Source organism: Poeciliopsis prolifica, unplaced genomic scaffold, assembly GCF_027474105.1.
Source record: "Poeciliopsis prolifica strain line A6 unplaced genomic scaffold, Auburn_PproV2 SCAFFOLD049, whole genome shotgun sequence".
NCBI lineage: Eukaryota > Metazoa > Chordata > Actinopteri > Cyprinodontiformes > Poeciliidae > Poeciliopsis > Poeciliopsis prolifica.
This window is the reverse complement of record NW_026562424.1, coordinates 707,501-720,185: the sequence shown is the minus strand read 5'-3', so window position 1 is coordinate 720,185 and position 12,685 is coordinate 707,501. Positions and strand designations below refer to the sequence as shown.

The window sequence follows — 12,685 nt, the reverse complement described above, 5'->3', positions numbered from 1 at the left end:
GGACACAGCTGAGGACAAAGTGTCCAGTGGGAGGAGCGAGACGGGAAACGGAGAAAAACAAGTTTGCTTTTACAGTAACGTCTATTATCCGACCTGAACATCGACTGGAAGCTCTAAAAATACCATCCAGAAAGAACACAACACAAACGGCACCAGACACGTTCCTGAGATCGGTACCAGCAGCAGAAACCTTCCACAAGCTGGGAGCAAACCCAGAACATTCAGAACCAGAACCAGAACCAGCAGATCTGGAAAGGTTAGGAGAAAATGAAACCAGAACCATAATCCTCTCGTCTGTCCTGCTGGACCTTTCTGGACTCCTGGCTGGCATCAGGCAGCTGGACAGTCTGTCTCTCACTGTACTGCCCCCCGGTGGTGACCCGAGGCAGCTACTTCCGTCTCCATGTCAAACATTGAAACTAGCCCTCCAAACCAGTCTTTGGCTAAAGACCACGAGCCATTTTTCCTGCTAGCGCTAGGCTAGCACGTTAGCTTTGGCTGTATTTACCCAGAATGCCGCTGAGCAGCAGTCAAAGCGACCTCCGGTCCGCTTGGCGTTCACATGCCTGCATTTGTTCTGGATTCAGACTGAGGTTCATCCATTTTGGAACACCTTGACCCCACGGGGTCAGGAGGTCCTGGGCGAGAGGCGGGGTCACCTGGACGGGTCACCTGGACGGGTCGCCGGTCTGTCGCAGGGCTCAGACTGAGGTGTTTTAAGATAATTAATCATCAATTCAGCACATCTGGCTGGTAAAGAAGACAATATTTCATAAAGTTTAGTTATGAATGATGATATTTAAGACCTTCATGAAACCTTTAGCAGCTTTTGGATGTTTCCTCCTGGGTGATTTCCTCCATTTATCTGTTGCTAAATGTTAAAATTCATCAAATCTGTTTGCTAAATTATAAAATCACAGCATCATAAAAAGTTTCGAGGAGGAATCATCAGGAAACTGAAAGCTCTTCAGCAATAATCAGTCCTGGTGGTCAGACGCTCTAGACTCAGATGTTCAGCATTCGGTGTGTGTGGAGTGTGTGATGTGTGTGGAGTGTGTGATGTGTGTGTATGAGCTGCATGCCTCAGACCTTGGGGGGCCGGGTCAGGCAAGCCCAGACTCGTCTGGCGGTCGAACAGAACCTGGCAGAGACATGCAGAACAAACCAACACGCCGACATTCGTTGCATCCTCGTTAGTCGGCATTCGATCTGCTACCACATCTGGGCTTTATCACTGCAGACCACAGAGAAACAGGTGGGGGAGGGGAGTGATCTGAAGAAGAGCAGCATCCAGCTGTTGTTGATTGGCAGCAAACAAAGCCCAGAGTCTCTGATAACCAGCTGACGAGTCCGGCTCAAGCCCTGGAGCAGCAGATCTTCACTGACGTGAACCAATGAGCAAGGCAGTGATTTTTGTTACTGGGGTGAAATGTCTGTTTACCCGGGCAGCCTGGCTTGATTGGCATAAAAAGCATTTTATGTCTTTCTAACTGCTGAGTTCTCACAAAATATTTCTGCTCCAGGTGAGCCTCGAACTCACAACCTCGGCATCTCTCGTACTGTCTATAAGTACCGCGCGCTGACCGATTGCGCCACTGGAGCTTATTGATCAGACCAGAATAGATCAATTAATCTGTATCAAGTCAAAGTGTAACCAATTCAAAATACTTAACACCAGACGTTCTTTGTTTAGGACATTTCTGTGTCTCAGCCTTGGTCACTATCAGTCCTTCATCTTTACTGACTGATTCATTCTTTCCTAGTAGCTCCAACTAATAAAAGACCCATGTTCCAGGTGAGGCTCAAACTCACAACCTCTCACTTCATGTACTATATACACTAAGAAAGGCACACTGACCGCTTGCACCACTGGAGCTTGTGCACCAAACTAGGATTCATTCATTAATGTGTCTAAAGTCACGGGGCGTGTTTACTTCAAAATATGGAACACCTTAAAGTTCAAATTCAGGACAATTATGTGTTTTAAGGGCTGTAATTTCTCTCTTTGCCTCCAAACTTTGGATTTCTTCTGGTCTAATTGTTGGGACAATGGTTTTAGGAGTTTGATCCTCAATCAGTGGGTTGCCAGTACAATTCCTGCTCTGTCACTTTGTCCTTGGGCAAGACTCTCCACCCGTCTAACCTGCTGGTGGTGGTCAGATTGCTCCAGGGCAGCTGTGGCTACTTTCCAGTAGCTTGCCAAAATCAGCATGGCCTCCAGGTGAGACTCGAACTCACAACCTCGGCATAAACAGCACACTGACGACCGAACCACACAGGGACTCTGCTGACTGTCAGGACGTCGGCCTTTGAACCCAGTCAGTCACCTGTTTGTGTAAAGCTGAAGCCAGATGTGAAATCTTTGATCTTTCTCCAACACAAGGAGCCACTTCTACATCGGAACAGAGACGATACAAACTGCTGGCTGCCTACAGCAGGTCATCATTCACCATCTCTTCATCTGTTTTCCACTGACTATCCAAGATTGGACAAAGTGCTTGAAGTGAAGAGGTTCTGACTTTTGGGTGGTGAGTTTGAGCTGATCTTTCCTCTGGTTGTGTGGAGCAGAGGTCAGACCTCAGTCCTGTTTGGTCCACTTTAACTCAACTCCAGTTCATCTGTCTATAAAGTCCAGTTCCATTGGTGAGATGTGAATGCTGCTCGACCTCTGACCTCTGACCTCGGTTTGGGTTCAGTTGAAGTGAACTCTGGTTCAGTTTGAATGTGAACGCCAAGCGGACCAGAGACCACTCTAAAAGCAGGAAGTGGACTACAGTGCAGGGCATTCTGGGTAAATACAACCAATGCTAACATGCTAGCCTAGCATTAGCAGCAGAAATGGCTCCTGGTCTTCAGCCAAACACTAAAGAGAAATCACTAAACTCTGACGCCTCCATCTTGGTTCATCTGGTGAAACAGGAAGTTGCTCTCAGTGTCTTCAGAGGTTTTAGTGTCGTTTCCTGCAGTGGTTGTTGGTGCAGCGCCCCCACAGGCCAGGAGGGGTACAGGCTGGTTTGGGTCAGAACCACAGCAGCTGGAGCTGGAGCAGAAGTTCTGGTTCCAGTAGAACCGGGTAAACTGGACCAGAACAAACTAATAGCTCATAAAATGATATTTCTGCAAGTTTTAATAAGAATGATAAATTACGACATCCCAACTGGAAGGAAACTTCCAGCAGTCGAGCCCAGACTTGCCTTGTTCAATCATTAGTCCTCCTTGTCTTACTCCAAACACAACAAGCCCCTCCCCCTCCTCTCTGCTATGCATCCCTGTTGACCCATCACTAACCGACTGAAACCAGGAGGGAGGACCAGACCGTTTCATTAAGAACAATAAAACACATGCAATGTGGGAGAGCTGCATTCCACAGCCCATAACTAGCCTGAACACTGGAAATGTGAAGAACTGATTGTCTTCTAGTTTTACACCAAGAAGAGTTTGTGACCATTCAGAAACATTTTTGAACATGAAAGACCAATCTAAAGTGACGTTTTAGGAATATCCTTGGATGGTAAATGTGCAAATTGACACCCTGTGTAAATGTGCAACAGGAGATTTATTGGTGAGAATTCTGCATGAATTTAAGGCTAAATCGTTTCATATCTGTGAATATTTCTGTACCTTAGAGCAAGTGGTTCTACATTCTGAAGACCAGAGATATTTCTTAATCAACAACTGTTTGGATTCTGGTCCAAAGCCAGAAACCAAAAGACTGCAGGTATTTTTTGTTTGTCAGTTAACAATGTATTTAAAATGTTCAGATTAAAAAAATAAAAAAGTCTTATTAATAAAGCATATTTATGTGAAATGATTGAAAGCAGCCATGGTGGGGAACATGAACGAAAATGTTAGCTGTGCTAAGCTTAAAGAGCTAATCATAATCTGTTTATTGATCGGGTTTCTGTGTATTGGAGGCTTTTGCTCAGAAAATGAGATCTAGATCTCACAATGTTTACCTCGTTAAATAAAGGAAATAAAAAAAATAACGCGCTACATCAATGCAGTACTTAGCTAAGCTAATATTCTAAAACACTTTATTCAATCATGTTGACAGGGTTAGGTTATCTATAATAAAAGATTGACATTTAAATTAGAGTTTTAGAATTTACCCAAAATATGAATTTAGGGGAAGCTAAACGTGCTAAACATTTTGAAAGTTACCAAAAATGCAAAAGTGCTAAGCACAACGTTAGCGCTATGATAAGAGAAGATTAGCAGCACTGGAAACAATAAAATCCTACAAACAGACATTGTTCAGACTAAAGACTCAATTTTTGAAAATAATTTAGTTTTGCCTGCGCTGGACCTGACTGCTGTGTCTGCATCGGCTCAGTATTGAAGACAGCACTATCAAAGCTTGAACTTTTATGTAAATAATGTAGCTAACTGCAGAGCAATGTGCATTAAACTCTGTCTGGGAAAACAGAACAGGAATCTCTGCTTTTATGAGTCTAGTAGATTTTGTCCTCCTTCTGTCATCAGTAAATATTTTCCAGGTTCAAACAGTCAGATAACTTTAGACTTTAGCAAATAAAGTATTTTCTACAGAGAGCTGACGGTGTGGGATCACCTGACTCAAGAATCAATAACCTAAAAGCAGGTAACCAAGCCGCCTCCTTGCGGTTCGCCGTCTCAACATTTTGAGCTGAAAGTTGCTGTGAGAACTCTTTGTTCCTGGTTGTCTGACTAAATGTTCTTTACTCTTCCTGTCTTTGGTTCCCGGTGAGCGTTCCATGAAAACTCGTCTGTAGAGACTTAAAGCGAACAGGAGGGAGGAGAAAAGGCAGAATCACCTTCAGAGGCTTCAAGATGGCATCCAGGGAACAGCTATTGTTGAAGTGATTGCTAATGAGCCGTGTGTGTGTGTGTGTGTGTGTGTGTGTGAGTGTGTGAGTGGGGGTGTGAGTGTGTGGGGGGGTGTGTGTGTGAGTGTGTGTGTGTGAGTGTGTGGGGGGGTGTGTGTGTGAGTGTGAGTGTGTGAGTGGGGGTGTGAGTGTGTGGGGGGGTGTGTGTGTGAGTGTGTGTGTGTGAGTGTGTGGGGGGGGTGTGTGTGTGAGTGTGTGTGTGTGAGTGTGTGGGGGGGGTGTGTGTGTGAGTGGGGGTGTGAGTGTGTGGGGTGTGAGTGTGTGTGTGTGGGGTGTGTGTGTGTGAGTGTGTGTGTGTGTGTGTGTGTGTGTGTGTGTGTGTGAGTGTGTGTGTGAGTGTGTGTGTGTGAGTGTGTGTGTGTGTGAGTGTGTGTGAGTGTGTGTGTGTGTGTGAGTGTGTGTGTGAGTGTGTGGGGGGGGTGTGTGTGTGAGTGGGGGTGTGTGTGTGTGAGTGTGTGTGTGAGTGTGTGTGTGTGTGTGTGAGTGTGTGTGTGAGTGTGTGGGGTGTGAGTGTGTGTGTGTGGGGGGTGTGTGTGTGTGAGTGTGTGTGTGTGTGTGTGTGTGTGTGTGTGTGTGTGTGTGTGGTGTGTGAGTGTGTGTGTGTGAGTGTGTGTATGAGTGTGTGTGTGTGTGAGTGTGTGTGTGTGAGTGTGTGTGTGTGTGTGTGTGTGTGTGTGTGGGGGGGGGTGTGTGTGTGAGTGTGTGTGTGTGTGCGTGTGTGTGAGTGTGTGTGTGTGTGTGAGTGTGTGTGTGTGTGAGTGTGTGTGTGTGTGAGTGTGTGTGTGAGTGTGTGTGTGTGAGTGTGTGTGTGTGAGTGTGTGTGTGTGAGTGTGTGTGTGAGTGTGTGTGTGTGTGAGTGTGTGTGTGTGTGTGTGTGTGTGTGAGTGGGGGTGTGAGTGTGTGGGGGTGTGAGTGTGTGTGTGTGGGGGGTGTGTGTGTGTGAGTGTGTGTGTGTGTGTGTGTGTGTGTGTGTGTGTGTGTGTGTGAGTGTGTGTGTGAGTGTGTGTGTGAGTGTGTGTGTGTGAGTGTGTGTGTGAGTGTGTGTGTGTGTGTGTGAGTGTGTGTGTGAGTATGTGGGGGGGTGTGTGTGTGAGTGGGGGTGTGAGTGTGTGGGGGGTGTGAGTGGTGTGTGTGTGTGTGAGTGTGTGTGTGAGTGTGTGTGTGTGAGTGTGTGTGTGTGTGTGTGTGTGTGGTGTGTGTGTGTGTGTGAGTGTGTGTGTGTGTGTGTGTGTGTGGTGTGTGTGGTGTGTGTGTGTGGGTGTGTGGTGTGTGTGTGTGTGTGTGTGTGTGAGTGTGTGTGTGAGTGTGTGTGTGTGGGGTGTGGGGGTGGTGTGGTGTGTGGGGGTGTGTGGTGTGTGTGGGGGGGGGGGGTGTGAGTGTGTGTGTGTGTGGTGGTGTGTGTGTGTGGTATGTGTGTGTGTGTGTGTGGGTGTGTGTGTGTGTGTGTGTGTGTGTGTGTGTGTGTGTGTGTGTGTGTGTGTGTGTGTGTGTGTGTGTGTGTGTGTGTGTGTGTGTGTGTGTGTGTGTGTGTGTGTGTGTGTGTGTGTGTGTGTGTGTGTGTGTGTGTGTGTGAGTGTGTGTGTGTGTGTGTGTGTGTGTGTGTGTGTGTGTGTGTGTGTGTGTGTGTGTGAGGTGATGAGAACCAGTGTTTAGGACAGCTGGAGGTGATGAAGAGGCTTTGCCTCCAGAGATGAAGATGAAATGAGTGTTTGCGGGGAGGATTTCCAGTTCCAGTTTCTGTGTTTTACTTTGTGCAGATCCGGTCCGATTCTCTCAGGATTTACGTTTATTCCTGCCAAACGCCTGCAAAGAAATGATGACCGCACAAAAACTGAAACCTGAACATCAACACCAAGGTTTGGGTTAAATTTACTGATTATGCTGAAAGGAACTCACCTGTTGCAGTAAAGAGTTGGCTTGATTATTCTGGGATGTTTGGGAATTTAACTGATGAAGAAAGCAGAATCGTCATGGTAAAATTGGGCCTCTGTCTCTTTAAAAACTCTGCTCCTTCTGAAACTCAGCCTGCAGGAAGTCATCCCAACATGGCTCCTCCTTTGACCCTTGGGGAGAAAGTTATAACGTTACACTGAGCAGCAGCTCCTAAAACAAGCTCACCAGCTATTTGCTATCCTCTGCTGGCTAGTCTGCAGGAGCTGAGTGGGGGAGGGGCTGCATGTCGAAGGCGGGGTTAGGTCCAGCCAGGCGTTTTAACAGCTGAATGGCTGCCAGGGAGACAAAGGGATTTCTCAAACATGAAAGAATCAAAGCAACACTGCAGGAAAAATATGATGAAAAGATTAAAAAATTGATTTTAAATGACATTGACCCTTTAAAACTTTGGATCTTCAAAGAATAACAACCATTATGTGTCACTAAAATGTACAATTTTATTTATTTGTCTTTTTAATTTAGTTAAAATAAGTGTGATGTGATGTTTCATTATTCTATAAGCAGGAAAATGACACAAAATTCCCACTGAGGAGCCGAATAAACCTTAATCTCTCTCTCTGTGTGTGTGTGTGTGTGTGTGTGTGTGTGTGTGTGTTGGACAGGGGTGTCTGTCAATGTCAGCCCAGCTGGTGTATGGGACCCCACTGGGAGAATGGGGGGAGGGGGTATAATGTTACTCTGCCACAGCAGCTCATCAGGCAGGTGTACGCCGCAGATCCTTCTGTCACACACACGTGTATAAATCCCCCCCACACACACTTCACCTGACAACGAGGCTGCTGATGAGTGTGTGTGTGTGTCACCTGTTGGCCAGCTGGCAGGGTCCCGTTTCAGGTGAAGACGACTCCTCCACGTCCAGCATCCGCTCCCTGAGGAACCCCCCAACCCGGGTTCAACCCCCAAACTAAAACTAAACAACAGAAGGATGAGATGAGATGAGGATGAGGGGGAACAAGAGGAAGAGGAGGAGAGATGATCCTCATGAAGATGAAGGCAGGAAACAGGAAGGTTTCTGTGTCCGGATTATTAATCCATTAATCAAATAAAAATATCGACACATTCTGCAGATTTTTTTATTCAGTCACTTGAACCCTTTTTATACAATATTAGAATACATTAAAAATGAAATAATTCAGAGCTGAACATCTGCTGGCTTCGCTTTTCTCTAACGATGCTAAAATGTAGCTACAGCTACCTTAATCAAGTTTGTGTAACTTACATGGCCTATTGAAAGTAACAAGATATTCACCCAATTCATCTGGTCAAATATTCTTCATCTGATTTCCATTTTTATCAACTGAGAAAATAAATTTGACCAGAATCTCAAACATTTAATAATATTTTTTCACCTCTTTGATGCTGTTTTACTTCATGTTTTTTGATCCAGAGCATTGCTTTCAGTGTGTGTGTGTGTGTGTGTGTGTGTGTGTGTGTGTGTGTGTGTGTGTGTGTGTGTGTGTGTGTGTGTGTGTGTGTGCGGATCCAAGAAGAAACCAACATGTTTTCTGGTTGATGACTTTAGAAAACCTGATTTAATCAACAGAACAGCGACAGGTTGCAGGTTTTTACCCAGAAATACTCCCCTAGCGCCATCTGGCGGTTATCGAAGGAACGAATATTTATTTTGTTTTTCATGTAGGAATCATATAATCTGGAAAGTTTTAGGAAATGAAAAATGGAACAATGTCATTATAGTTTTGATCAAACGTCTTAATTTAACTCTGCAGACAGAAAAAGGTTTAATTTGTCTGATGAAGTTGAACTGGAGACATGAATATCAATTGTGAAGCATTGATATTTAGTATTGATCCGATACAAAGGGCCAGTGATGATATCAATACTTTGTTCATAAATATAATAAAGCTTAAAAATCATCAGGCTTCTGACCTTTAGATGATTTTATTATTTTAATTATTTTTGTTCAAACTTCAGACAGAATCTGGACAATATCAGATATATTTGAGAAACTGCAATAAATAAAATAATCTAAAACTGAAGCATTGATGTTACCTCGCCAGCATTGATTAATAGTTCCAGTATTTTGGATCAAATCAGTTTTGATTTGATCTCAAATATTTTTGGCATAATGTGCACAAACCTTAGTTTTGTTTCAGGTTATCATATTAATGTATTCAATTATTTCCTCTAGAAAAACAATTCAAACAAAACAAACAAACAAAAAAAAAACAGAAAAACCCCTGATGGTCAGAAGTTTGATGCTGTATCAGACTTAACCAAATGTATCGGTATATCAGTATTGGTGATACTGATCCAGTATTTAGTTTGTTGGATTGAACCAAAATATTCAGTTTCTCACCTCTAGTCTCCAGAGGTCAGCTGTTAGTGAGAAACAAACAGGAAAAGTCCAGTTCAGCTGTAAAGTAGCTAAAACGCTACAAAATTTAATAAAACAAGAAAAAACACTGAAAGAGATTTTACTGTAATTCAGCTTTAAATGCTTCATTCACAGGATGAATATTTACCACAGGATATAAAAACGTTTCATTCATGACCAAAGTGTATTAAAGGCTGTAACTGAATCATAACTCAGCCACTAAAATGATTTCCAGGCAGGAAGTGAGAGTCTGGAGGAGGAAGTTAAGGCACGTTTATCTCCGACGGCATGTCATGTTCCGCCTGGCCGCTGGGGGGCGGTGTGACGTCAGCTTACAGTAAAAACAACCATTTCTCCGACAGTTTAACTTTGCTCCTTGTGTTCAGGTGTGAAATTCCTTGTTTTCTAGAAAACCGTGGAAATTTAAGTTTTAAAAGTCCAAAACTTGACAGAGAATGTTGACAATTTTCTCAGAAATTTGTCAAAATAGAAATAAAAACATGAATATTTCTGAGTTTGGAAAGTCAAAAAGTGTCTATAAAATACGCAAATTTTGAGATTTGAAAGTTGGAAATTTCTGATTTTGCAATGTTGCAAATTTGCTAGAAAAAAACCTGAAACTCGAAGATTAAAAACAGAAATGTTCCAGAAAAAACAGGGAAAGTTCCCAGAAATTTCTAAATTCCCCACCAAAATTTCTGAGATTAATCTCAAATTTTCAAAGGTTTTTTTTGGCAGTTTTCCTTTGTCCCTGCAGCAGCTGTGAGCCACAGACCTCTGGTCCGTCCTGATCCAGAAGTGATGTTTCCTGAAGGTTCCTGCGGCGCCACCAGGAAGCGGTTATCTGAACCGATTATCTGAACCGGTTCCGACGCTCAGAGCAGGTGTGCGTTCAGGTCGTACTTCTCACAGAACTTGTCTGTGACCGGGACGCAGGTGAGGAGCTCGCACCAGTCGCATTTGAGCGGGTAAACATAGAAGAGGACGGCCAGCGCGGCAAACAGACCCAGGAAAACCAGCAGGAAGCCGCAGATCTGGAGCCGCTTCCTGTACGAGTTGGAGCGGCCGAAGCTGAAACAGGAAGTGGATGTTTACAGACGGAACGGATCCTGGATCTTTTTGGTTTCGCTCAGCTGACCCACCTGATGTACGGCAGGAAGGCGAAGGACAGGAAGAAGCCCGACAGGAAGCCGCAGACATGGGCGAAGTTGTCGATCCACGGCAGCAGACCGAAGGAGAAGAAGAAGACAGAGATGGCGGCGAGCTTGGTGAACGCTCGCCACGGCCGCTCCAGGATCTGCCAGCTCTGGAAAAGCTCCACGAAGAGGCAGGCCAGGATGCCGAACTGGCTGCCGGCGGGACCCACCTGGAGAGGGGGACAGGAAGAGGAAACAGGAAGAGGAAACAGGGAGGGGAAACAGGAAGAGGAAACAGGGAGGGGAAACAGGAAGAGGAAACAGGAAGGGGAAACAGGAAGAGGAAACAAGAAGGGAAACAAGAAGAGGAAACAGGAAGGGGAAACAGGAAGAGGAAACAAGAAGGGGAAACAAGAAGAGGAAACAGGAGGGGAAACAGGAAGAGGAAACAGGAAGAAGAAACAGGGAGGGGAAACAGGAAGAGGAAACAGGAAGGGGAAACAGGAAGAGGAAACAAGAAGGGGAAACAAGAAGAGGAAACAGGAAGGGGAAACAGGAAGAGGAAACAAGAAGGGGAAACAAGAAGAGGAAACAGGGAGGGGAAACAGGAAGAGGAAACAGGGAGGGGAAACAGGAAGGGGAAACAAGGAGGTTGAAACAGGAAGGGGAAACAAGAAGAGGAAACAGGAAGGGGAAACAGGAAGAGGAAACAAGGAGGGGAAACAAGAAGAGGAAACAGGGAGGGGAAACAGGAAGAGGAAACAGGAAGAGAAAACAGGGAGGGGAAACAGGAAGGGGAAACAGGAAGAGGAAACAGGGAGGGGAAACAGGAAGAGGAAACAGAAAGAGAAAACAGGGAGGGGAAACGGGAAGAGGAAACAGGGAGGGGAAACGGGAAGAGGAAACAGGAAGGGGAAACAGGAAGAGGAAACAGGAAGAGGAAACAGGGAGGGGAAACAGGAAGAGGAAACAGGAAGAGGAAACAGGGAGGGGAAACAGGAAGAGGAAACAGGAAGGGGAAACAGGAAGAGGAAACAGGAAGAGGAAACAGGAAGGGACAACAGGAAGAAGAAACAGGAAGAGGAAACAGGGAGGGGAAACAGGAAGAGGAAACAGGAAGGGGAAACAGGAAGAGGAAACAGGAAGGGACAACAGGAAGGGGAAACAGGAAGAGGAAAGAAGAAGGGGAAACAAAAAGAGGAAACAGGAAGGGGAAACAGGAAGAGGAAACAGGAAGAGAAAACGGAGGGGAAACAGGAAGAGGAAACAGGAAGAGGAAACAGGGAGGGGAAACAGGAAGAGGAAACAGAAAGAGAAAACAGGGAGGGGAAACGGGAAGAGGAAACAGGAAGGGGAAACAGGAAGAGGAAACAGGAAGAGGAAACAAGGAGGGGAAACAGGAAGGGGAAACAGGAGGGGAAACAAGAAGAGGAAACAAGGAGGGGAAACAGGGAGGGGAAACAGGGAGGGGAAACAGGAAGAGGAAACAGAAAGAGAAAACAGGGAGGGGAAACGGGAAGAGGAAACAGGAAGGGGAAACAGGAAGAGGAAACAGGAAGGGGAAACAGGAAGAGGAAACAAGGAGGGGAAACAGGAAGAGGAAACAGGAAGGGGAAACAGGAAGAGGAAACAGGAAGAGAAAACAGGGAGGGGAAACAGGAAGGGGAAACAGGAAGAGGAAACAGGGAGGGGAAACAGGAAGAGGAAACAGAAAGAGAAAACAGGGAGGGGAAACGGGAAGAGGAAACAGGAAGGGGAAACAGGAAGAGGAAACAGGAAGGGGAAACAGGAAGAGGAAACAGGGAGGGGAAACAGGAAGAGGAAACAGGAAGGGGAAACAGGAAGAGGAAACAAGGAGGGGAAACAGGAAGGGGAAACAGGGAGGGGAAACAAGAAGAGGAAACAGGGAGGGGAAACAGGAAGAGGAAACAGGAAGGGGAAACAGGAAGAGGAAACAAGGAGGGGAAACAAGAAGAGGAAACAGGGAGGGGAACAGGGAGGATAGGGCTGGTCAATAAATTTGATCTATGAATGAATAAAATGTTTGCTGTCAAAAGAAAAACGTAAATATTTTCCACCAATTGTCTTCTTGGGTTGCCGTAGTTCAGAGTGATGTCATCACCCCCGTTGACGGCATTTTGGTAGACAAAAGTGATTTTATGTGGACTTTGAATTCAGGCTCAATATGACAGAATATTAGGACCGGCTACAATATTGTTTTTTTAAAAAACAAAATAGATTGAACAGAAACAGTGGAGAAAGTTTAACTGGAAACATTTTCTGCTGTTTGTCTTTGGGATGAAATCCCAACGAAACCTCCAGTTGGAGGATTTAATGTGAGAAACATGAAGGCAGAGCGTAAGATGCGTGAGCCGTTGTGTCTCTGCCAGGCTGCC

The 12,685-nt window shown here is 45.3% G+C and overlaps 1 protein-coding gene and 1 non-coding gene across 3 annotated transcripts in view; both read right to left on the bottom strand.

The window, feature by feature from the left end:
- Positions 1-1,515: 1,515 nt before the first annotated feature.
- On the bottom strand, positions 1,516-1,602 carry trnai-uau (transfer RNA isoleucine (anticodon UAU)). Its single transcript is given in 2 exon segments — positions 1,516-1,551; positions 1,565-1,602. It is a non-coding gene; the product is annotated as a tRNA-Ile (tRNA).
- A 6,275-nt stretch (positions 1,603-7,877) lies between these two features.
- The window catches only part of rhbdf1b (rhomboid 5 homolog 1b (Drosophila)), a 30,983-nt gene continuing 26,175 nt past the window's right edge, over positions 7,878-12,685 (bottom strand). For both annotated transcript variants that reach the window (XM_055057844.1, XM_055057845.1), the window contains 2 exons: positions 10,296-10,519; positions 7,878-10,224 (listed from right to left, as the gene is read on the bottom strand). In XM_055057844.1, the coding sequence (XP_054913819.1) occupies positions 10,060-10,224; positions 10,296-10,519 (389 nt within the window). In that variant the 3' untranslated portion in view covers positions 7,878-10,059. The remainder of the gene's footprint in view (positions 10,225-10,295; positions 10,520-12,685) is intronic.